Source organism: Narcine bancroftii, chromosome 5 (genome assembly GCF_036971445.1).
Source record: "Narcine bancroftii isolate sNarBan1 chromosome 5, sNarBan1.hap1, whole genome shotgun sequence".
NCBI classification, from domain to species: domain Eukaryota; kingdom Metazoa; phylum Chordata; class Chondrichthyes; order Torpediniformes; family Narcinidae; genus Narcine; species Narcine bancroftii.
Window position 1 is genome coordinate 142,313,118 of NC_091473.1, and position 26,094 is coordinate 142,339,211.

Sequence of the window (26,094 nt, forward strand, 5' to 3'; positions counted from 1 at the left end):
GTTCCTTGCCTCTGTTGACCGGAACTTGGAGCCATGTTGCACACAGAGAGCTGGAACACAGAAATTCATGGGAGTCATGGAAACATAGAAACATAGAAGATAGGAGCAGGAGTAGGTCATTCGACCCTTCGAGCCTGCTCCGCCATTCAACGAGATCATGGCTGATCTTAAAGTTCAGTACCCCGTCCCTGCCTTCTCTCCGTAACCTTTAATACCCTTATACTGAAGAAATAGATCTAATTCCCTCTTAAATAGATTTAATGAACCTGCCTCTACTGCCCTCTGTGGCAATGAATTCCACAGATTCACCACCCTCTGGGTCAAGAAATTCCTCCTCATCTCGGTCCTAAATGGTTTGCCTATTATCCTCAAACCATGGCCCCAGGTTCTGGATTTTCCCATCCTTGGAAACATCCCATCTGCATCCATTCTGTCCAGTCCTGCCAGAATTTTATAGGTCTCTATGAGATCCCCTCTCAATCTTCTAAACTCCAGCGAGTACAATCCCAATTTGCGCAATCTCTCCTCATAAGTCATTCCTGCCATTCCAGGTCTCAGCCTGGCGAATCTCCTCTCCACTCCCTCTATTGCAAGAACAAGTCGTCACCTCTCCATCCACAGTTTGTCTTTTTACTCAAATTTTGGAACGGGAATAAAAGTCTGGGATGCTTAATCCTGATTGCTGTTCAGGCAATGTCATGAGAAATGTTTCTAAATGAAATAAAGCAACCTCAGGTGATTGAATTAGGTAGCCTTTCTTGGTTGAATCCACTATATTGTAAAAATCCCTGGTATCCTCCAGAAGCCAGATATGTGAATTTTCCAGTTGCCTGAGACACACCTGTTACAATGTCTAACCAATACATATGCATAAAAAATAAACAGTTTAAAAGATAAAAAAATGGTGCAAAATGTAAAGTAATTTGAAAAAAAAAATCAATATTGTAATTCTGTAAAGATCACTTGAATCAGGAAATTCCTGGAACTTAAAATTTAAATTTAAATTCAAACTCCGCTGGCGCTGAAACATCATTGCACTATCCGTCACACTAACCATGTCGCTGTCATAATTAACCCCTCTCCCCCAAGTTTACAGATAAAGCGTTACTTACAGATAAAGACCCTACTTCTGGCGATCCATCCCATAGGATGGATGATGGTTCTTTCAGTCAGTTTGTGGGGTTTGATCTGAGCAGGGCCAGTGCTAATTGAGGGGCCCAATTAGAAGATTGATAGCGGGGCCCCTCTCTACAAAAGTCAAAATTGATGTTTTATATTTCATGTAGTGTGCCAGCCTTAGCCAAAAAGCATTAAATGGTTGATATACTAAATATTGAAAGACAATATGAAAGTTTTAATTTTTTAATACAAGTTAAGACAGTTAAAGACCTACTGTTTATGCAGGTCTTTTACAAACAGAGTTTTCTGGCTTTTTTATTTGTAAAACCTTTCAAAATAATTTCAAAGTCAATGGTTTTAGTAATGTCCTTTTCTATAGATAGCATCGCCAAATTGTTTAGTCTCTCTTGTGAAATTGTTGACCGTAAGTATGTTTTAATCAGTTTTAGTTTTGAAAAACTTATTTCGCCCGATGCGACTGTTACGGGGATTGTTAAGTAAATCCTCAAAGCAATAAAAACATGAGGAAATGCTGTGAATCCATTGTTTACTACCAGGTATTCAAACAGAGCTTGAAGCTTAACCACACTGAAGGGAAGAAAAGTTTTCAGAGCTTTAAGTTCTTCGGCCAGCAGATAACCATCCACGTCTTTAGTTGTTTCAATAACTACCCCTACATCAGTGCTCTCTTCTAGTTTGGTGTCAGTTAAAGCTGCTTCAAGGTCTGCTGTATGTTTCCTTATTTCTGCCTTTTGTAAGTTCTGAAAGTTATTTAAAAATCCAAATAATTTTACATGGCTTTTAAGCTGCTTAAATCTAGGCTGTAAAGATTGAATAGCTTTGTCTAGCACTAAGCTGAAGCACTGTGCTTCTTTTGGATCATCTAAAGCTTGATCTTTTGCCTCACATGAAAACATTCTTTTCCTTCTACATTTTTTTTTCTTGAAATTGTCTAAACTCCAATGGTAATTCAACACCTTCAGCCAATTCACTTGCGCCTATTAGGACATCATTAAAACTGCCCTCTCTATAAATTCTTAGTCATGATAATAGTTTTTCAAATGACTCAATGCCTTCATCAATGTCCTTTGTTTCACCTTGTAGTTCCTTGCTTATATAGTTAACTTTAAAAAGTACTTCATGGCAAAATATCAAAGAAACTTTTAGCTGGTTTGCTAAAGATTCTGCTTCTGCTTTTACCTGTTATCTCTGATATTTCCACAAGTGCATCATGTACTTCTCCAAACTGATAACGAATAGCTTTAACACTATCAATCCGACACTCCATCCTTGTGTTGCTCAAGGGTTTCACTGATAACCAGGGTACATGTTGTTAAAAACTGCCCACCTCTTAGTTGATGCAGAGAACAATATGTAGATCTTTTGCAAGATCCCAAAAAATGTTATAGCATCTGGGCAACACTTGGCTACATCTCCGAGTAAAAGGTTATAGTTGTGACATGCGCAGAGTACAAAGAAAGCTCTTGAATTATCCTTCAACAGTCGTGCTTGTACTCCAGATGAGTGATCTTTCATGTTGCTACCGTTGTCATAGCCTTGGCCTCGAATGTTTTTCACCTCTAAATTTAATTCCTTCAGTGTGTTTAATAATGTTTTATATAAATCTTCTCCTGTGCTACTTTCAACCTGCATAAACTTTATGAAATGTTCATAGACACCTGAAGGAGCCAAGTTACCATCAGACACATACCTGTTAGAGACATTTGCTCTTGGTGACTCATAGCAGGTGTGCAGTCGAAAATTATGGCACAGGACTTAGCTGCTTTTATGCGTTTCAGTATCTCATTCAAAACAGCCATAATGTCTAGTAGTTCATTCTGAGGATCTTTTCCTAAATAGTGATTATGAAGTTCATGGTTTTTGACTTTTCACAAATGTTCTTCAAGAACAGGGTCAAACTTTCCAAACACCTCATAAGAACTAAAGAGTTTCCAGTGTGTACACTCTCATTACCAATTTTTTCCTCTGTTCCTCTAAATGCTAGATTTCTCTCAGCAAGTAACTGGGCTATTGCTACTAGCCTTTTGAATACTTTCTGCCAGTGTTTTGCATCTTCATTGACGATGATTTCAAGTTCTTTGTCAATTGTCTGTCCACTACAAAGTCTTTGGTATAACTCCCAGAAACTCCATGTGGCTTCCAAATGGTTTTTAGAATTTTCATGCTCACACAACCTTGTATGAAGATTAGACCAGTTGTTGAATCCACTTGTTGATAATGTACTGGTTGTTTACAATAAAAGCAATAAATTCTATCAGCAGACTGAGAGTTTATAATCCAAGGACTTTCAACACACTCCCCATTTGGAAGTTTCCTCTTACAGTGAAACTTGGCAAAACACAATCCCTTTTCATTTCGTGGAAAGTTGTTCACTGGAATAGGAGGACTTTTCATTGTTAAATAATCTCTTACATTTTGATTTTGATCGTGGTAAATGGGAGAGCATTGATGAATACAGAAGAGCAGAAAGATTTAGGAGTAACGGTACATCGTTCCCTGAAGGTAGAAACTCACGTGAATAGGGTGGTGAAGAAGGCTTTTAGTATGCTGGCCTTTATCAATCATTGCATGGAATATAGGAGTTGGGAGGTGATGTTGAGATTGTCTAAGACGTTGGTGCGGCCTAATTTGGAGTTCTGTGTGCAGTTCTGGTCGCCTAATTATAGGAAGGATATAAACAGAGTGGAGAGAGTGCAGAGAAGGTTTACCCGAATGTTACCTGGGTTTAAGCATCTAGAGTATAGGGAGAGATTGGACAGATTGGGTCTTTATTCTTTGGAGCGTAGAAGGTTGAAAGGGGATTTGATAGAAGTATTTAAGATTATGAAAGGGATAGACAGAATGGATGTGGATAGACTATTTCCGTTAAGAGTAGGAGAGATTAAAACAAGAGGACATGAGTTAAGAGTTAAGGGGCAGAGGTTTAGAGGTAACATGAGGGGGAACTTCTTTACTCAGAGAGTGGTAGCCGTGTGGAATGAGCTTCCGGGAGAAATAGTGGCGGCGGAGTCAATTGTATTATTTAAGAAAAGGTTGGACAGGTATATGGATGAGAAGAAGATGAAGGGTTATGGGCATTGTGCAGGGAGGTGGGACTAGAAAGGGGTGTTTGGTTCGGTGCGGACTAGAAGGGCCTAATGGCCTGTTTCCGTGCTGTAATTGTTATGTTATATGTTATAATAAGAGATGTTTCATCAGCTCCGTAATACATCTATCTTACTGGGTCAAATGAATACAAAACATGAAATTTTTGGCTAGAGAGACAAAGGAGGCCTATAGCCAGTAGTTTAATCGAAGACATATTTCCTAAAAATATTTCACTGAGATAATATGATCAATTAAGGGCAATAACTTCACGAGTTCACTGACAAATCCCTCAGTTTATAAGGCCTATAGTATTATTATTTTCTTACCAGTTTAAGCGAAATCCGTCACCGTGTTCTCTGCTCAAGGCCTTGGCTCAAATATGTGTGCGAGGCCCCCTTAAGGCACGGGACCCAATTTGATCAAATTGGTCAAATAGGCTTAAAACTGGCCCTGGATCTGAGGATACTCCACTCCTCAGGAAGGAACAGTGTGTGCGTGAATGGATTTTAGGTGAGTAGGACATTGCACAGGTCCAGACCCACCCTCTCGACATCCCCTTTTGGATCCAGCAACATGTTGAGGTCTGAGATGGCTGGGGGAAGTTCTGTTGCAGTGAATGGCCAGACCAAGCTTAGATGCAAGGCGTGCCCTTTCTGTGCTTCATGGCACATGTTTGCTAGACGGCTATTGATCCTCTGAGAGGGTTCATCCGCCCTGTGACAGGTCTTGTTTTTCATCCTGCAAGGTGTCTAGCCCACCCTCCGCCCCAGCCAAGCCTGGTGGGGGAGCTGGTTTAGTTGTCAATCACCTGACCATGTGACAGGTAGTGCTGGGTTACATGGTACCGGCAGCACTCAGACCAGTGACCTGACCATAAAGACTCTTACCAGGCAGGGATAGGGAAACTCTTTGGGATAGTCACTCCAGAGGCGAGCAGCATCGGTTGGCTCCTCATCTCTTGAGGCACCATTTTATTTAAACTCAACTTTATTGAAACAGCTGCTGAGAGCAGGGCATGGCCAGGCCACTCTACTGGCTGAATATATTTGCTGCCGTCTTCACCAACACTTTGAAACTTTTATTGACATTTTTATTTATTTCCTGGATTTTCTTTGCTGTTGGTTTGAATTCTGGACAATGGGAATTTTACTGTAAATTAAACGTTTTTCTTGTACCCAAGTTTCACACATATAGACTGAAAGCTGTGCTCTACAGACAGATAATGTACACAGCAGGGGAATAGGCAGGAAAAGAAAATGTTTGCATTGCTCCTGGTGAAATGTGCCCTTGCCTATTTAAAAACAGATTCAGAGTCAGGGTTGACGTTAGTGATACTTCAACAGATCTGTGAGAACAAAAGGTTTATTCACAGGGAAATGGACCGCAAAGCATAATCTAAAACTATAAAATATTCATGTAATCAGTAGGGGAACAATGAATGGAGTTTTACAGCCCTTAATCACTATCTACAATCACTTAACCATATAAACCATATAACCATTTACAGCACAGAACAATTTGGCCCTACTAGTCCATGCTGAACATTATCTCCCACCTAGTCCCACTGACCCACATTTGGCCCATAACCTTCAACACCTCTCCCATCCATATACCTATCCATCTATCCTTGAATATTAACATTGATCTCACTCCTACCACCATTGCTGGAAGTTCATTCCATACCCACACACCCTCTGCAAGAAATGATTTCCTCTTATGTTTCCCGTAAACATTCCCCTTTTACTCTCAATCCATGCCCTCTTGTTTGAATCTCCCCCACTCTCAGTGGAAAAAGTCTATCCACGCTGACTCTATCCGTGCTACCTATAATTTTGAATACCTCTATCAAATCATCTCACCACCTTCTATGCTCCAGGGAATAAGTCCCAGCCTGCTCAACCGTTCCCTGTAACTAAAACCATGAAACCTTGGCAACACTCTCATAAACCTCCTCTCCACTCTCTCTATAGTTTATATCCTTCCTGTAATTCAGTGACCAAAACTGCACACAATATTCCAAATTTGGCCTCAATAATGCTTTATATAATTTCAACATAACATCCCAATTCCTGTGTTCAATATTCTGATTTATGAAAGCCAACATACTAATGCTATAAATTGGAATGGAAATGTTGACCATGAGTGGAGGCTGTTCAAACAAAGATTCATACTGTTCCTATAAGCCATTGGAGTTGATATCAAACCTGATGCATGGAAGATTGCACTGCTATTTACCGTGGCTGGACCTCACACCAAAGGTTTTCAACTCATTTTTTTTTCCAAGGGAGAAGACCAGGGCAAGTTCAACAAGGTTGAGATATTTGATGAACACTTGATGGGGGAAAATGAAACATTCCAGAAGTATGTGCTTCACTCACACACACAGCTGCAGGGGGGAAGCATTGTTACCCTTTTAACAGACTTGAAATTAAAAGCAAGGACATGCAATTTTGGATTCAATGATCCATGATAAATTCTGTTTGTGATTTATTGATAAGAAAGTGAGAGGGAGGTTGCTGCAAGAGGCAGAGCTGTATAAATATGCCATGCCAGTGAATTAGCTCTGCACCACACACAAAAATAATGGTTTGAGGGCAAAGCCAGTGAAATCGAAGGCATAGCCATAGCCACAGTATGGATCCTCGCTCATAAACAAAAGATTGAGACATAGGAAACAACAAAAAGACGGAGAGACATTAATTTGTAAACAACATGGCACTCAACAGGCTCCAAAACAATGCCCAGCCAATGGAAAAGTCTGTGAGAAGTGCAAAGGGCAGAATCACTCTGGAAGCCAATGTTGTTCAAAAGGGAAACAAAACAGAAGTGAAAGTGTGCACACCGTACACACTATAGAAGAAACTGCTCTCAGTGATGCACTCTTCATTGGCATAGAAGTAGAGAAAGACTATAAACCAACAGACACTGAACAACCAAGCATGAACAGAGTCGAGAAGGATAAGTGGACTGTGTCATTACATACAAATGGAACAAATATTCCTTTCAAGCTGGGCACAGGAGCAAAAGTCAATTTCATCTGTGAGTGTAACACCAGGGCAATGAAGATAAAGTCATACGTCCATTTAAATCCTGTGCAACTCAAAGTCTACAATGGACAGAGCATCAACATGAAAGGTACATTAAAACTTAAGGAGAAAGTTAAAGATAAAGAGCACGTCCTCAGGTTCGCAGTCATCCCAGATGGACATGATTCACTACTTGGTGACAAAGCATTTGAAAAATTAAGCTGAGTCAAGAGGGTCTATCGCATTAACAGCATCAATGTATGGAAGAGCATAGAGGAAATACTGGATCAATTTCCAGACATCTTCAAGCGGTTTAGAGTTCTACCATTCACTGATTAGAAACAGTTAAAGGATGACACAGAACCAGTTGTACATGCCCCAGGATGGGTTCCAGCACCACTAAAAGAAAAGGTCAAGCCGGACCTTGACCAAATGACTTCTAATTCCACAGAGACAGATGTAAACTCTATGTGAATCTCTTCCCATATCTGACATGAAATCCCAGCAAATCACAGCCAAAACAGAAAGGAACAGAGAAGGTCATCAAGAACCTGAATGAAGGATGTCCTAGAGGTGAATGCCAGCCGTACTACAGAGCTGAGATGAACTGAGTGTTGTCAATGGGCCTCTACTCGGACAGAGCAGAATTATCATTCCTCAATCACTGTGACAAGAGATGCTGAAAAGGGTGCATGAGGGGCACCTTGGAATGGAAAAATGCAAGAGGAGGGCCAGAACTGCTGTTTATTGGCCCAGGATAAATGGTGACATTGACAGGATAGTTTCAAGCTGTGAGACCGGTTTGGAACATTACATAAAGCAGACAAAGGAACCCATGATCATAACTGACTTACCAGCAGGACCGTGGCAGAAAATTGGGACTGATCTGTTTGACGTGGATGGAAAGATTTACTCGCTGATTATTGACCATCTATCAAACTATCCGGAAATATGTCTGCTGCTTGTGATCAAATATATGAAATCAATTTTTGCAAGATATGGAATTCCTCAAATTATCTACAGTGACAATAGACCATGCTACAAATGTAGAGAATTCCAGAACTTTGCAGATGAGTATGATTTTCAACATGTGACTTAAAGTCCTCTGTACCCACAGTCAAACAATAAAGCAGAGAATGGAGTTCACATAGTTAAATAGTTGTTAAAGAAATCACTAGACAATGGCTCAGATCCTTACCCAGCTCTGTTGAGTTACAGAGCTTCACCACTTGAACATGGCACGTCACCCGCTGAGCTTCTGATGGGATGTAGACTACACACCACATTTCCCTACTCTGCAGACCCAAAGAATGACAGAGATGTTGAAGATGTCGAATGGAAATGAAAGCGTCTGCAATGGAGACAAAAAGCAAACTATGACAAGTCAGCAAGAAGCTTAGGGCCACTTGTCCAACTTGACACAGTGAGACTCAGAGATTCCAACACTTGGGCAAAAAATCTACTGTTCTGGAAGAAGTAAATCCAAGATGCTACACTTTCAGAACAGAAGATGGTCAAATACTGAGAGGGAAATGAAAGAGCCTGCTGAAAATGCAAGAGACCCCACAGAAACAGACAAATGCAGAAGAAGCCTGCGCAGTAATAGAGGACACACCACCAGTGCTAGACAGTAGTTAATGGACCAGCAGAGCTGACAAAGCACCTGTGTTAAGAAGATCCGCAGGTATTATCTAGGCACCTGACAGATTGAATCTCTAAAAGATAAAGAACTGCACACTTAAAGATTTATGCTGCTGATGTTGTGTTTATGTTTGTGTTGAACTTTAAATTAAAAGCAATACTGTATTAGTGTGTCATGTTGTTAGATTAAACATCTCAAAGATAGGGGATGTAGTGATAGAGCGCTAGTGATCCTCCTGACCATTACAGAGAGTCAGTGACTGTTTTGTTGCAGCTTGGGTAGATTCAAAATATGTGACTCCACAGGGTCTTGTCCGTGTGTGCTTTAGCTAATAAATATAGTTGTTTTAAAAGAATCCAAGTTTCTTTATTACAATAAAAGAGGCATTACAGTATGTGAGTGGAATAAAATGCTTTCAAACCATTGGACTAATAGATAGGTTCTTGGAACTGAGTAAAATGGAGGGTCATGCAGTAGGGAATTATAGGCAATTGTTAGAGTCAGTTATTAGATCGGCACAACTTTGTGGGCACAAGGGTCTGTAACATGCTGTAGATTCTTATGTTATATGTTCAAACAACTTTCAAACATATTGAGCCAATTGATGTCAAACAGGTTCAGGACCTCCGTGCCCCTGACTTGCTGTCTTTTGCCAGGAAATCCTGGGACACACATTCAGATTGAACATTCCAAATGGATTTTGTTGCATACCTGTGCAGTGCCTTGAATCTTGAGATGGGCTGTGTGTTCCATGCGATCTATCACAAAGTCCCGGTTGTTGTACATTTTCCCACTGGGGTCACGTACAAACACATTGGGTGTTTGTGCCTCCCAAGTGACTGTAAAAAACGTGTTGTTCCCAACAGACTTATCGAGAAGAACTGTGCCGTTCAACCACTTGTCATTGCCGATCCTGGATCCTAAACTTTCAAGCTGAGAAGGAACAAAAGGAATAGTTATTTTACACATGCGCAGTCAGTGAGCAAGAAGAATACTCAGAAAGCTATTATCTGAAAGTAGTCAAACCTGGACTGAATGCTGGTTAATGTCACCATTAGCAGATGATAGTCCACTCAATGCATCAATGAATTCACTCGTCTCCAAATTACCAGCAACTGCAAACTGTAAGCCTCCTGCAGAATGTACAAAACTTTACAATCAACTCAAAACCAATGGTCACTGACAACTGAAACTCAATTCAGAAGCAAACACTGTGGGTTACGACAGAACTCTGACCATTGAAAAATGTGCCTGGATCTTAAAAATTGTTGTATTTAAGGAGTGATTGATCAGTTTCTGATTTGCCAGGCATCAAAGTTATGGGAAGAAAGCCGGGAAGTGGGGATGAGTGGGAAAATGGAGCAGCTCATGATTAAATGGCACGGTCGCCTGCACTGGCTGAATATCCTATTTCTGCTCCAATGTCTTATGTTAGTCCAGGTTTGAACTCTACTGTTCAGCAGAAACAATCTGGACAGAATCTCATTTCCTCTGGCAAATCTATCACATGTGGGCTATGAAACATGATGGTTTAATACCTAAAATACTTCCATCCACTATTTTAGCAGAGATAATTAGCTGAGGTAAAAGTAGACTGGAGGCACCCCATAGCATTTGTGTTGGGGCCTCATCTGTTCATTATTACTGATAGAATTATCACTTTGAACCACCTAATATTCAATTTACTGCTGTCTTGAGATAGTAATTACTGAGACGGAAGGCATAAAAGAGATAAAGATATTTATAAATTCAGTGAATGAGCCAGTCAGTGGCAGCATAAATACCTGTGAGGTTGTCCACTTTGCTCCAAAGTGGTCAGATATGAACTAAACACCTAATGATGAAAAGTGGGGACAAATGGGTGTCCAGAAGGATCGAGGAATCACTGCACAAGAATCACTTAGGTGCATTGGTCAAGGTGGAAATGAATTACAACTGACGCAGAATGAGGCCATTCTTCCCAGCAAGTCCATGCCAGCGCTCAAGATCAACCCCATTCTCCCAATTATTTCCAGTAATCTTTTTTTCTCACATGCTCATCAGCTCCATCCCAATTCGCATATCGCCCTTGTTCATCCGTGGGGATTTACAGCGAGCAGTTAACCTAGCCAGCCTGCAATTCTTGGGATGGACGTACTTACTGATCCATTCTATCCATTCTATCCCCATTCCCAACACTCCCTAGTAGTCAGCCAATGACAGCGAGGAGAAGCCAGCCTAGTGGTTTCAAACCTTGGTGACCAACAATAAGGAGGCATGAAAAGGTCAATGCCAAGTCTGACATGGTCAACGCCATTTTCGCATTGTAATTGCATTCTACTACTAATGTGGGAACAAGAATTGCAGAGACTATCAAACCCAATTACCTGTCGTAACGGAGAGCTGCTCCAATTCTTCGGTTACATTTGGTCCTATGGCAATGGTGTGAATTATGGCTCCACTTTGCTCCACCTCTGCAAAGCAACTTCTCATTCCACTGTCTTTACCAAGAACCAGTAATATGATTTCATCACCATTGGTAGCACCATCGTCTCCACGAAGCACCTTCAAAGTAATCAATTAATGACATAACAAATAGAAAAAAATCGGAATGTAAGACACAGAAGCATCTTCTGCGGACGATACAGAGGTTGGACGAGTTGTGGATGGAGCTGAAGGTTGTCATAGGTTGCAAAAGGATACAGACAAGGATGCAGAGTTGGGCAGAAAAGTGGCAGATGGAGTTCAATCGGATAAGTGTGAGGTGATGCATTTTAGAAGGTCAAAATTCTAAGGCTGAGTACCGGGTTCATGGTCAGATACTTAACAGTGTGGAGAAACAGAGGGTCCTTGGGGTCCAAATCCATACATCTCTCAGGTTAACAGGGCAGGTTGATAGGATAGTTAAAAGACTCATGGAATGCTGGGCTTTATTAATAAGGGAAATGAGTTCAAGAGTCAAGGGGTAATGTTGTAACTCTACAGATCTCTGGTGAGACCACACTTAGAGTACTGCGTTTACCTCATTACGGGGAGGATTCGGAAACTATAGTTGTCTAAAGGAGATTAACCAGCGTACTTCCTGGATTGGAAAACACGAGGCAAGGTTAGCAGAGCTGGGACTTTTCTCTTTTGAACAAAGAAGGATGAGCGGAGACTTAATAGAAGTCTACAAGATTCGGAGGGTGGACGGCCAGTGCCTTTTTCCCAGGGCAGGAGTAGAAAACATCAGAGGACATCTGTATAAAGTACAGGGAGAGAGGTTTAGGGGAAACATCAGGGGTAGACTTTTTATGCAGAGGGTTGTGGGCACATGGAATGCCTTGCCAAGGATGGTGGTGGAGGCTAAAATATTAGGAGCACTTAAGAGATTCTTCAACAGGCACATGGATGAAAGAAAAAAGAGGGTTACAAGGTAGGAAGGGTTTCTTTTCTTTTTGGTAAGAAGATGTAGGATGGCTCATCGAGGGTCAAAGGGCCTGTACTGTGCTGTAATGTTCTATGTTCAGTGTTCCAACTAAAATCTGTCATTCAATAAGATCATGGCTCATCCTTTCTTTCAATCTTCCCCACCTAGTGCCAATATCACTTGATGTCCATATTCAAGATTCAAGATTCTTTTATTGTCATGTAATAGTACAGAATGTAATATTACACCAAATTGTCTTCTGCCTGGCGTAAGGCAAAGAGTTACCATTAGTGTTATCTGGCACGCCTCACAGTAAGAAAAAGTAGCAAGAAAGTGCCCCATCAGAGTCACTGATTCACCTCCACATACTCTAATTTCAGCTTTCTACACAACAGATGAACATTTACTGCCGTAGAGAATTCCTAAAGGTTTGGATAACTTTAAATAGATTTGTTTACAGTTTTGACTGAATGAGTATATCTTTGTGATGGAATTGTGTTATTCATCTATATATATCTTAGTAAAGGCGTTATGGGTGGACAGGGACACAGACACCATAGACTCTTATACACAGAAACCATTTTGAAAATCAAAATGTCTGCTAAACCATTGTTGGCTGAAGCTGTGTACACAGCCATAAAACCTGAAGTGACTGTCCATTGAAATGTTGAAGACAATGCTGTTTATTCAGAGAAGCACCTGTGAACACAAAGCAGGTTTTTGCTTCAATGATCTGTGTACACACAAAACCATCTGCTTGTGACCTGGGCAGGCAACTAGGAAGCATTTGCTCATTAACTTTTGGATTGAAGAACTTCAAACAAAATTGTAGTGAAGTCATGTCATGTGATTAAAGACACTTCAAGGAGACATCTTTAATATTACACTAGTTTTCATCTGAGGTCAGAAATGCAGTAGCCTCCGGTCAGAGAGGTACCGTTCCTGTTGTTTTCTCTTAATCATGGGAAATACACAAAATCAGTGGTAAGGAAAAGCCACTTCAGCCGTCTCTTTGAAAAGAGGACAGTTTCACCGTGTCCATTTTTACATGGCCACTTCATGTAACCCTTGCCGGGGTTTGTGAAGTCATTGTGGGAGAAAAACCTAAGTTCTGAAACCTCCACGCAAGAGAGGCGTATCATTCATATGATAGAAACAATTGTCTGAAAACAACAACTCTACAAGAACTTTGTGTGTTTTGAGAAATCTGATGCTTCACACCTACTCCATAATTACTTTGGAGCAACAATTTTAAAGACTCCGAGTCACCACACAAAACTGACTGAACTTTAAAAAGTGATTCTTTTTACAATCATGCCCAAACTGTAATGGTTTTGGAACACACACACATACGTGGGTGCACACACACACACACACACACACACACACACACACACACACACACACACACACACACACACACACATCCACACACACCACACACACACACATCCACATCCACACACACACCACACACACACACACACCACACACACACCCAGACACAGACACACACCCACACACACACCCACCCAGACACACACACACAGACACACACACCCAGACACACCCAGACACACACACACACCCACACAAACACCCACAGACACACCCACAGACACACACACACACACACACACACACACACACACACACACACACACACACACACACACAAACAGGCACGCGCACACATTTGTGCATAGTGGGGTTAAGTTAGAATTATGTTTTGAGTTAAGCAAGAAGTGTTATATTATTAATAGTTATACATAAAAATGATTGCCTTGGTGAATTTCTATTGCTGCTGGTCTTGTAACAACTTTAATCATGAGACTGGGATCCTAGGTCTCAGCTTTCCAGTCAGAACCATTAGGGTGGAAGACTCTCCAAACATATATATTTCAATAAGATTCCTTCTCATTTTCCTGTGTTCCAGTAAGATTTATTCAACTCAATTTCCTCTCCAATCCTGATTCAACTCTTATTTCTCCTCATGAAGAATCCTCACGTCCCTGCCACAAACCTACTGACTCCATGCTACACCTTCAGGAAGAGTACACCCTTCTTCAGTTTGAGCAGCTGTGCTCACATCGAGATCTCCAAAGAAAGTCTGGAGTGAAACACAAGAGTCTGCAGATTGAAGCAAGAACACAGAAATCCTGGAGGAACTCAGCTGGTCTCACAACGTCCATGGGAGGTAAAGATATATAACTGATGTTTCGAGCCTGAGCCCCTCTTCAAGGTATGAGTGAAAAGAAGAGCAAAAAGCATCTGTACAGAATGCTGGGAGAAGGGAAGAATAGGAGGGGGAGTGTTAATTGGATATGATGAGGAAAGGTGAAAATTGATTTTGGCTCTGTGACAGGAGACAGAGGGAAAAAGGGAGAGAGAGAGAGATGGTGGGAGACATGGGGAAGGATTGGGGAGGGGCAGTTCTAATGGAAACCAGAGAAGTCGATGTCAATGCCATCCAGTTGAAGGTTGTCTAGATGAAATATGAGGTGTTGTACCTCCATTGTGGGGGTGGTCTCAGTCCAGCAGTGCATAAGACTATGTGTAGACGAGTCGAACAAGGAAGTGGGGCGTAGAATTGAGATGGATAGTCACTGGAGATCCACGCTACTGCAGTGACAGAGTTGAGGTGCTCAATGAAGCAATTTCCAAGTCTGTGTCCAAACTCTGCGATGTAGAGGCAACATCAATGGGAGCATTGGATACAGTAGATGACCCCTGAAAAGTCTTAAGGTGCTATGAGATCCCATAGTTTGATGTACCTTTGCAATACCAGCATGCAATTTCCCCCATAATGGTCTGAATGTCAACTTTGTTGTGAACCCGTCCACGTCATTCCAGATTCCCGACGAAGGGCTCAGGACTAAAATGTCGGTCACCCTTTACTTCCCATGGACCTGCTGTGAATCTCCAGCATGTTGCTGACTTGCACCCAGATCCTACCTGACCTTTTGCTCAGCATTTAAAAAGATTGTGCTTTGTTGATTCTGTTTACTGGCTCTTTAACCAATTTAGGAACCACAATCAAATATTATATTCAATCCTGTGAGCCTTTACTTTTCGCTTTGCTGCAATCCCAGAAGTATCACTACATCTAGATGTCACCTGTTATCGACTTGCTAGTTATATCCTTGTAAAACACTAGACAAAATATGAAAGGAAAAACCATCAGTCGGGAATCGGCTATAGTTTTCTCTCATTTTCTCTCTCTATCGAACTGCAAATCACTCTGATATTTTCTGTTTCTAACATCATTCATAAGGCCGACCGAATTTGCTTAATTTACAGAATGTAGCACAATAACAGGCCATTTTGGCCCACGAGTCCGTGTCTCCCGCCCCCCCCCCCCCCCCGGTACATTCCAGATGGTGGGAGGGAACTGTAGTCCCCGGGGAAAACCTACGCAGACACGAGGAGAAAATACAAACTCCACGCAGACAGCGCGGGATTCAAACCCCGGAGCTGGAAAGGCATTGTGCTGACCATTACGCCAACCTTGCCTCCCTCTAATTGTTTTATTAGTCCCGTGGTCATCTCCACAACTGTGCAAAAGCAAAGAGCTGCAGATGCCAACATTCTGAGGTAAAATCAAGAAATGCTAAAGTGACCCTCTGCATGTCACGCATGAGGTGCAGGAAGGGAAGCGGAGTTGGCCATTCATCATCAATCTGAAACATTAATTCTGTTTCTTCCTCTGCAAAAAGGCTGCTTGACCCACTGATTTATTCCAGCGCTCTGCGTTTAACCTTGAACGTTGGATGACTTGGTGTTCCTGTGTTCGTCTCCCTCCTTGGATAACAGTGTTAAGCTTGTGATGATCATCTGTCACCAGCAACACAGTGAGTTGCAATGCCTCAATGTAATTGCTGAAAACTCTAAAACTTTTCAAAGTCTTACCTCAAAACCAGACAAAATCCCTGCGCAGACATTTATGTCCCCACGAGCGGATGTGGGCAGAAGTTGGGCAAGTTCATTCCTTGCATTTTCTCCATCAATCAGTTTCAGTTGTGAGGCAGTGGATGCAGTAGAATGAAAGGTAACAATTCCAACATGTGAGCCTTCTTCAATAATCTGCAGTAAGAAAATCTTCGCTGCTTGTCGGAGCTTATTAATGCGATTCTCCTAAATACAAGCACAAACCTCGAGGTTCAGTTCAGTTGTCACAAAACCATTACTTTGTTCCTTCAGTGATAGAAAAAAAAACTTTAAAGTGAATTTTAATAGAACAATGTTCTGTGAGTCCCATTTTATTTTATTTTGTTTCCCTTCAGCTGAACAGCGTAACCAAGGATTTATACATAAAAGGCTGTTATTATAAAGCACATCCCTGGAGCATTCTGATGAAAGGTCACTGCTATGAAATGGGAACTCTCTCACGGCACAGATTCAGCCTGTGATTCTCAGTATTTCAAACAGTATCTGTTATCCGTTTTAGTTCAGAGCATTCTTTTTGCTTTTCGAAATATACTTACAGAGCTCCAGGTATAATGTCTGTCTGACTGTGTCTCTGTCTCTCCACACACACACACACACACACACACACACACACACACACACACACACACACACACACACACACTCTCTCTCTCTCTCTCTCTCTCACATAGGTATACAGTAGCTAGATAGATGGATAGAGGCAATGGATTATTGAAAACTGAAAGTTTTCAAAGTGACTGTCAGGAGAGGGAAGGGGAAGAGACAGGCAGTGCAGAGCATCCCTGTGGCCGTTCCCCTCAACAAATATACTCTTTTAGATACCGTTGGGGGGGGGGAAACGACCTACCAGGGACAAGATGAGGTGATCACATCGCCGGCTCAGATGTTGGCTTCTTGGCTCAGAAGGAAAAGGTGGGGGGGGGGGGGGGAGAAGAGGAGAGCTTTGGTGATTGGGGATTTGTTGGTTAGACAAGTGGATAGGAGGTTTTGTGGACAAGATCAAAACTCTTGGATGGTATGGTGCCTCTCAGGTGCCAGGGTCAGGGATGTCTCTGAATGAGTTCATAGCATTCTGGAGGGGGAGGGTGACCAGCCTGATGTCGTCCACGAAGGGACCAATGACATAGATAGGAGTAGGGATGAGGTCCTGAAGAGGGAATATAGGGAATTAGGAAATAAATTAAAAAGCAGGACCTCAGCAATGGTAATCTCGGGATTACTGCCTTTGCCACGCACCAGAGAGGGTAGGAACAGGAAATTGTGGCAGATGAATGTGTGGCTGAAGAGTTGGTGCAGGGGTTCATATTTGTGGACCATTGGGATCTCTTCTGGGAAGGTCTGACCTGGACAAAAAGGAGAGGCTGCACCTGAACTGGAGAGGGAACAATATCCTGGCGGGCGAGTTTGCTAGAGCTGTTGGAGAGGGTTTAAACTAGTTTGGAGGGGGTGGTGAGGGTAGATATTAGGGTAGAAAGACAAAAGCCTGATAACTATGTGCTCTGAATTGGTGAAGAAGGACAGACAGGGGACAGAGCATAAATGTAGCCAGTTAGAGGGTTTGAAATGTGTCTATTTCAACACTAGGAGTATTGGAAATAAAGGGGATGAACTTAGAGCATGGATCAGGATGTGGAACTTGGCTGGAGGATGGGCAAGATTGGCTGAAGGCCTGGATATAGATGTTTTAGAATAAAATAGGGAGGTAGAAAATAGATGTGGGGAGTAGCATTACTGGTCAGGGATAGTATCATGGCTATAGAAAGGGAGGGCGCTGCATAGGAAGTGTCCACTGAGATGGTGTGGGTGAGTCAGAAATAGGAAGGGAGCTATCACTGTGCTGGAAGTTGTCTATAGGCCCCCAAATAGCCCTCGGGACACCGAGGAGCAGGTAAGCAGGCGGATTATGGAATGGTGCGGGAAATATAGGATTATAGTTATGGGTGATTTCAACTTCCCTAATATTGACTGGGACCTACTGACTGCAAGAGGGATAGTTGGGGCTGAATTTGTCAGGTGCGTACAAGAAGGATTCCTGACACAGTAGGTGGACCAGCTGACTAGAGGAGAGGCCACACTGAATCTGGTTCTGGGGAATGAACTTGGTCAGGTGATGGATCTCTTGGTGGAGGAGCATTTTGGTGAGAGTGACCACAACTCCCTGAGCTTCAACATAGTTATGGAAAAGGATATAAACAGTCAAACTGGGAAAGTGCCCAACTGGGGAAAGGCTAATTATGAAAGGATGAGGCAGGAACTAGCAAGGATAAATTGGAAACTTATGTTTAAGGGTGAAAGCACAGAATTAATGTAGAGAAAGTTTAGGATCCACTTGTACAGGGTTCAAGATAGGTTTGTCCCACTGGGACAAGGAAAAGATGGGAGGAAAAGGGAACCAAGGCTGATGAAACAGGTCAGGCATCTAGTCGAGAAGAGGGAGGAAACAGGAAGGGGATCATGAGAAGTATATGCTAACCAGGAAGGAGCTTAAGAAAGGACTTCAAAGGGGGCAGGAGAAGGCTTTGGCCTGTAGAATTCAGGAGAACCCCAAGGAATTCTATGCGTATATGGAGAAGAGAAGGATGACGAGAATGAAGGTGGGGCCGCTAAAGATTCAGGGAGGCAACATGTGCCTGAAGTCAGAGGAGGTTGGAGAGGTCCTAAATGAATACTTTACATCAGTATTCACAAGAGAAAAGAACCTTGATCATGGTGAAGTCGAAGTTGAATGGGGCTGTGAGCTGGACAATGTAAAAATTAAGGAGCGGAAGAGTTGGATCTTCTTAAATACATCAAGATTAATAAGTCCACAGGAACAGATGCTTTATACCCCAGGCTGCTGTGGGAAGTGAGAGAAGAGATAGCTGGGGCAGTAACTATGATCTTTGAATCTCTTTGGCAGCAGGGGAGGTGCCGGAGGATTGGAGAATGGCAAATGTAGTCCCCATGGTTAAAAAAGGAGAATCCTGGGAATTATAGAACAGTGAGTCTTACATCAGTGGGGTGTAAATTAATGGAGAGGGTTCTTAAGGAGAGGATCTATGAGCATTTGGAGAAATACAGTCTACTCAAGGATAGTCAACATGACTTTGTGAAGGAAAGGTCAAGCCTCATGAGTCTAATTGAGTTTTCTGAGGAGGTAACAAAAGAAATTGATGAGGGTGGGGTAGTAGATGTGGTCTCCATAGATTTTAGCAAGGCGTTTGACAAGGTCTCCCACGAGAGACTCATCCAGAAAGTCACGGCATCAATGGAAAATTGGGTGTATGGATTAAAAAATTGGCTTGTAGGAAGTAAGCAGAGAGTAGTAGTGGAAGGAAAGTATTCTGCCCAGAATTCGGTGAGTAGTGGAGTGTCACAGGGATCTGTTCTGGGACCCCTGCTCTTTGTGATTTTTATAAATGACCTGGATGAAGAGGCAGAAGGATGGGTCAGTAAGTTCACGGATGACATGAAAGTTGGAGGAGTTGTGGATGGAGCTGAAGGTTGTCAAAGGATACAAGATGATATAGACAGGACGCAGAGTTGAGCAGCAAAGTGGCAGATGGATTTCAATCTGGATAAGTGTGACGTGATGCATCTTGGAAGGACCAACCAGAAGGTTGAGTACAGGGTTACTTAAGAGTGTGGATGAACAGAGTGCAAATCCACATGTCTTTCAAGCTCACCACAGAGGTTGAGAGGATAGTTAAGATGGTCTATGGGATACTGGGATTCATTAAGAGGGGGATTGAATTCAAGTGTTGGGGAGTAATGCTACAATTTTACAAATCTTTGGTAAGACCACACTTAGAGTATTGTGTTCAGTTCTGGTCACCTCATTATAGGAAGGCTGTGGAAGCAAAGAGAGGGTGCAGAGGAGATTTACCAGGACGTTGCCTGGACTGAGAAACAAATTTTATGAGGCAAGGTTGGCAGAGCTGGGACTTTTCTCTTTGGAGCGTCGAAGGATGAGGAGATGTGATAGAGGTTTATGAGAAGCATAGATAAGATGGGCACTTGTTTTCCAGGGAGGAATAGGAAGCACCAGAGGACATTGTACAAAGTGAAGGGAGGGAAGTTTAGGGGAGACAATAGGAGTAAGTTTTTTTTTCACACAGAGAGCTGTGGGTGTCTGGAATGTCTTGTCAGGGATGGTAGTGGAAGCTGAAACTTTGGGAACATTTAAGTGACTCCTATACAGACACATGGATAAAAGAAAAATAGAGGGTTATGAAGTAGGGAGGGCTTTAGTACTTCTTTTGAGGAAGTGTCAACACCATATCGAATAGCCTGTACTGTGCTGTTCTATGGATAGGTGGCTATGTGTCAATATGTAGCAGCACATCTTCACCTTTGCATTCCAGTTCCTTCTGCACCAATTGGGGCAACCTCTTGTGCCACAGAATTTACTAGTCTGTTGCAGATCAACAAATACTACAATCAGTGAACCACACAGCACATCCTTTTCCCCACCTCATCCGCGCCTGCTGTCATGCCTATCTGCTCTCCTTCCATTTGCCTGCATTAGGTTTGCATTCCTCTCTGATTTTCCTATCCAATCCTTTGCCCTTGTATCTGCTTCCACCTGGTGCTCTGGCAGCTTGTCCCAACTATGTGTGAAAAACATTCTCATCAGACGTTCTTTAAATGTCTTCCCTCGCCCTTAATCCTGTACCCTCTCCTTATCGTCTACCCTAGCCTGGAACTCTCCGCACTCCTCATAATCTTATAAAACACCATTAGGTTTCTCTTCAGCCTCAAATGCTCTGGTGAGAATAAATGCAGCTTATCCAAGCTCTTTTTATGTGCAGCCCTCGATTCCAGGCAGAATTTGGGTGAACCTCTTCACCCTTTCCAGCTTCACGACATCCTTCCTCCTACAAAACCGCACGAGGTCTCGCTCGTGACTTGTATGGCGGTGTCCTGACGTTCCAACCTTTTCCCCTCAATAGCCACAGGTCCTCATGATTTTATATCCCTCTGTAAGTTCACCCCTCAATCTTTTACACTCCAGCCCATCCAGCCTCTCCCTATAACTCAAGCCCTCAAGTTCCTCGAGCATCCTGATGGATCTCTTTTTTTAAATGTTTATGGACATACAGCATGGTAACAGGCCTTTCTGGCCCATGAGCCCATGCTGCTCAATTGACCTACAACCCGGGTGCATTTTGAATGGTGGGAGGACACTGGAGAACCTGGAGGAAACCCATGCCAATATGGGGAGAACGCATAAACTGTTTACAGACAGCATCGGATTCCAACCCCGGTTGCCGGTGCTGTAAGAGCATTGTGCTAACTGTGATATCCTTTCTCTGTACCCTTTGCAACTTATTGGCACCCTTCATATAGCTGGACGACCAAAACTATCATGTCACTTCATTACTCTGGGGAAAAAAAGACCCGGCTACTTTTATAATTAAAGGTTTCCAATCAAGACAACTTTGTTGGAAATCTTCTCTGCATTCTCTCTTGTTTTCCTGCAGTCTGGTGATCAGAACTTCATACAAGTGTAGCCTCACCATCATTTATCCCTCCTCTTGTACTCAGCTAATAAGGGCAAGTGCATCAAACACCTTCTTCATCGCCTGTCAATCTGAATTCCCACTCTCAGGTATCTACCTACGTGTAGTCCTCTCACTAAACAACAAGTAGGATGTGAATCTGCCCAGTTAATTTGTTGACTCACATTCCTCCCTTAATTTAAGAAAAAATATGCTTGATTATATTCCACTCAATCTATGCTCAATCTGATGTATTTTGTTTGGGAATTTGATCTTAGTTATTACACAGCTGTTTTCACTTTGGTGTTCAAATCTATTCTCTGGAATGAATATCGAAAATGAACTTACCACCCCCATGCTTCCTGAGACGTCAAGGACTAAGCAAACGACACGGTGCTTGGCCTGGAGGAGTGTGAAGGTTGGCTTGACTGACCCAGTGTGGGGCGAGGAAACATTTCTGAAATCGTCCGACTTGCTGATCACGTCCCATGTGCTCCTGTGATTACATACTCTGTTCTGCATGTTGGGTGCTTCAACATTGTGGGTCTCATTATCACAGAATTCAACCACCTGGAAATTTGAAAAAAACTTCATGGATTGAAGTGTCAAACACATGGCGGAAAATTTGTTCCTAATGCTTTGGAGACAAAATCTACATAGATCACAAGATTCACAAGACAAAGGAACAGAACCAGGCCACTAGGCCCAACGAGTCTGTTCCGTAAATCTACACCAAGCTACTCTACACCAGTTCCAGTTTCTGGCCTTTTCCCCATATCCCTTGATCGGGCTTATGACCTTTTGCCCATAAGTTAGTAATCCGTAAAGTCACGAATAAAGCGAAAATTGCGTTTAATGAGCTCATGCCAAAAATGCTGACTGCCTTTTACTTCCTGTTGATGTTGTGAGATCTCAAGTCAAGTTTATTATCATCTACACAAGTACAACCCGACGAAGCAATGTTCTCCTGTCCCCTGTGCAAAACATGCAGACACGCATGCAGAGTAAAACATGAAAGACACGGTGGTTTCCGCAGCAGGATGGGTCCCGGAGATGAGAGTCAAGGAGGTAGTGTGATTCTGGTCGCCAACTTCCTGGGGAAGGAAAACATGCGTTCATGGAGGGTCATGTTGGTAGTGGTGCATAGGAGGGATTGGGTGGCATGGAGTGCTTCTGGCAGGACTTCCTTTTGACTTAAGGGCCAGGAGGACCAGCTTCCACACGGTGACATTTTCTCTCTCTACCTGGCCATTCCCTCTGGGGTTGTAGCTTGTGGTTCTACTAGTGGCTATGCCTCTATCCTACAGGTATTGCCGCAACTAGTCACTCATGGCAGAGGTCCCCGATCATTGTGGATATAGTTCGGGTACCTGAAGAGGGGGAATATGCCGCAGAGTGCCCTGATAACTGTGGCAGAGTTCATATCGGGACAGGGGGATGGCAAAAGGGAATCTAGAGAACTCGTCGATGACGTTGAGGAAATAGACATTCCTGTTGGATGAGGTCAGGTGCCCCTTGAAATCAATACTGAGTCATTCAAAGGGGCATGTGGCTTTGATGAGGTGCAACTTGTTGGGCCTGAAAAACTGTGGTTTACATTCCGTGCAGACCCAACAGAGATCTGACATCCCCATTGGATGTACAGGAGGTTCTGAGCTTTTATGAAGTAGAACTGTCTTGTAACTCCGGGGTGGCAGAGGTCATCGTGGAGGGACTGGAGGTGGTGGCGATGTGCTCTGGGGCGCACATTTCCCAGAATAAGGCATCTTGCAGGGGGAGGGGGGGTTGAGCTTGCCTGGCTGGTACAGGATATCGTAGTTATAGGTAGAGATCTCAATTCTCCACCTCAGGATTTTGTCTTTCTCGATTTTACACCGCAATTTGTTGTTGACGACAAAGGCCATGGCTCATTGATCCGTTAGCAGGGTAAATCTTTTCCCAGCCAGGTAATGACACCAATGGTGTGCTACCTCAACGATCATGTGTGCCTCCTCGACAGAGGACTACCGTGTCTCAGGGCTGTGAAGGGTGCAGGAAAGAAATGCCACTGGCCTGCCCACCTGGTTGAGAGTGGCAGCCAGCATGAAGTCGGAGGCATTGCTCTCCACCTGGAATAGGGTGGATTCGTGGCTCTGACCATGTCTCCTTTGATCTTGTTGAATGCAGTGTGGGCTTCTTCCTATAAAGGGAAGGTTGTGGATCTTTCTGGGGATAGGCTTTATCGGCAGAGTTGGCACCCATTGATCAGAGTAAGAAAAGAACCCTAGGCACCTTTTTAGCGCCTTGAGGTTGTGTGGGATCAGGAGCTCCATGAGAGGACGGATGTGGTTGGGCAATGACACCATGTGGCACGACACATCCAAGGAGGGCACATCTCCGCCACCTTGTTGTAAGTCAGATCGAGGGGCCTTGCCTTGTGGAGTTTTGAAAAGTTTGCTTCATGGTCCTATTGGTCATGGCCACAGATGGTGACATTGTCTAGGTAGGGGAATGTGGCCATCAGTTTGTGTTTGTCTACCATCTGGTCCATTTCCCTTTGGAACATGGAGATGCTGTTAGTGACTTCGAAGGGTACCAAGAGGAAGTGGAAGAGTCTGCCATCCACTTTGAATGCGGTGCACTGGTAATTTCCTGGGCGAAGGGGGAGTTGGTGGTATGCTAACTTCAGGTCAATGGTGGAGAACACCCTAATCTGGCAATCTTATTTACCATGTCAGCACCCACCTGTGTGAAGCGGTTGATCATCTGGCTGTAGTCCATCACCATCGGGAGTTTACTCCTGCCCCTGACCTCCATAACTTGGGTTCTCCATGGGCTGGAACTGTGGGCTATGACCCCCCCACCCCACCAGGATTTGCTGCAGACTTGGACGTTATGAATGCCCTGTCCTCAGCGCTATAGCACCTGCTCTTTGTTGCTTGCAGACCAGGATCAGGTTCTCAAGGAGAGGGTATGTGGAGGGTGGAGAGGCAGCAGGTGGGGGAGTCCGTAAGCTGGGAGTTGTAGTTATGGGCGGTTGTGGTTCTCCAAACGCCATCCTCACTTCCTCACTCCTGAACTGGCTTTGGAAGTCAAGGCTCAGGAGGATCGGCGCACAGAGCCATGGCATTGCCAGTAAATGAAAGTTATCATAACGTTCCCACCCCACCGTTAATGATGCAATACAATACCCGTGGATCTCAGTGGATTGGTCCTTTGCAGCCAATGAGATCTTGCTGCTTGTTGGACTAACAGAGAGAGAGAGAGTTTCTGGGCCGTGTCCAGATGGATGAAGCTCTCTGTGCTTCCACTGTCAAACAGGCAGTTAGTTTTTTTTCCCCTTGACCTCGAGTGGTGATCGGGTGAGCGCTGCCTTGGTTGAGTATCATGGAGGCCAGGACTAGATTGCCATCGCTGTCGGAGGGGGGACCCGACTGGCGAGGAGGAGGAAGAAAGTGAAAGTGAAGTTGTCCAGGAAGGCGGAAGTGACGCCCGGTAAGATGGTGACTCCCGGGTTGTGCACGCAATTGAGCCATTCGGGAAAGGCAGTGATGTTGGCGTTGATGGCCCGTCCGCAGGGGTGCATGCGGCGCTGTCGATCAGGCAGCTTTGGACTTAAAAACTTGCTGATTGTGTCCTCTCTTTCCGCAAAGTCATGTCAGCAAAGTCGTTGGGGGTGCTTCAGCACTTTGGGTGCTCAATCATGGCAGCGGCGGCAGTGGGGTCTGGGTCTTCTTGCACAGAGGCAGTCTGTGACTCATGTGGAGGACCTGCTTTTACCGCAGCGATCGACTCAGCATTGAGTGTCTTAGCAAGCTGGAGGACTCTCTTCAGAGGAAGCCTGTCCTCTTCAAGCAGTCACTGACAGATGTAGTCGGACCTCTCCCCAGACACGCAGGCATCCCGAATCAACTCCTACACACACTGGTCTGCAAAGACAGGGGTCGAAATATTGGCCCTGCAGTTTCTCCCCAGGTCAGACAGGGCTCGAAAGAACTCGTCCATGGACTCACCGGGCAACTGTTTCCTCAAAGCCTGGAGGTATCGTGAGTAAACTTCATTCACCCAGGTTCGGTAGAGGTTGCGGAGTTCAGTCATTTCAGAGCTCCAAGGAAAATGGGCCAATGACCATTTTTTCTCAAGCAAAATATTTCAGTAACAATGGGGTCTAGAACAGTGATTCTCAATCTTCCCTTCCCACTCACATCCCACCTTAAGCCATCCCTTACTAATCACAGAGCACAGATGGCATAGGGATTACTTAAAGTGGGATGTGAGTGGAGAGAAAAAGGTTGACTATAAAGCAAGGGTGAACTCCATAGATGGCTGTGGTGCCTCAGTACCCGATTAGCTGAACATCTGCTCTGACCACTTTGAGAAGAACACATCAGTGCCTATGAGAAT

General features: G+C 43.6%; 1 protein-coding gene across 1 annotated transcript in view; it reads right to left on the reverse strand.

The window, feature by feature from the left end:
• Positions 1-26,094, reverse strand: part of LOC138765343 (calcium-activated chloride channel regulator 1-like) — a 77,521-nt gene that overhangs the window by 15,177 nt on the left and 36,250 nt on the right. The window contains exons 9-13 of the mRNA XM_069942385.1: positions 22,060-22,281; positions 16,193-16,417; positions 11,262-11,439; positions 9,922-10,028; positions 9,607-9,828 (exon numbers count right to left, since the gene is read on the reverse strand). Coding sequence (XP_069798486.1) covers positions 9,607-9,828; positions 9,922-10,028; positions 11,262-11,439; positions 16,193-16,417; positions 22,060-22,281 — 954 coding nt within the window. The remainder of the gene's footprint in view (positions 1-9,606; positions 9,829-9,921; positions 10,029-11,261; positions 11,440-16,192; positions 16,418-22,059; positions 22,282-26,094) is intronic.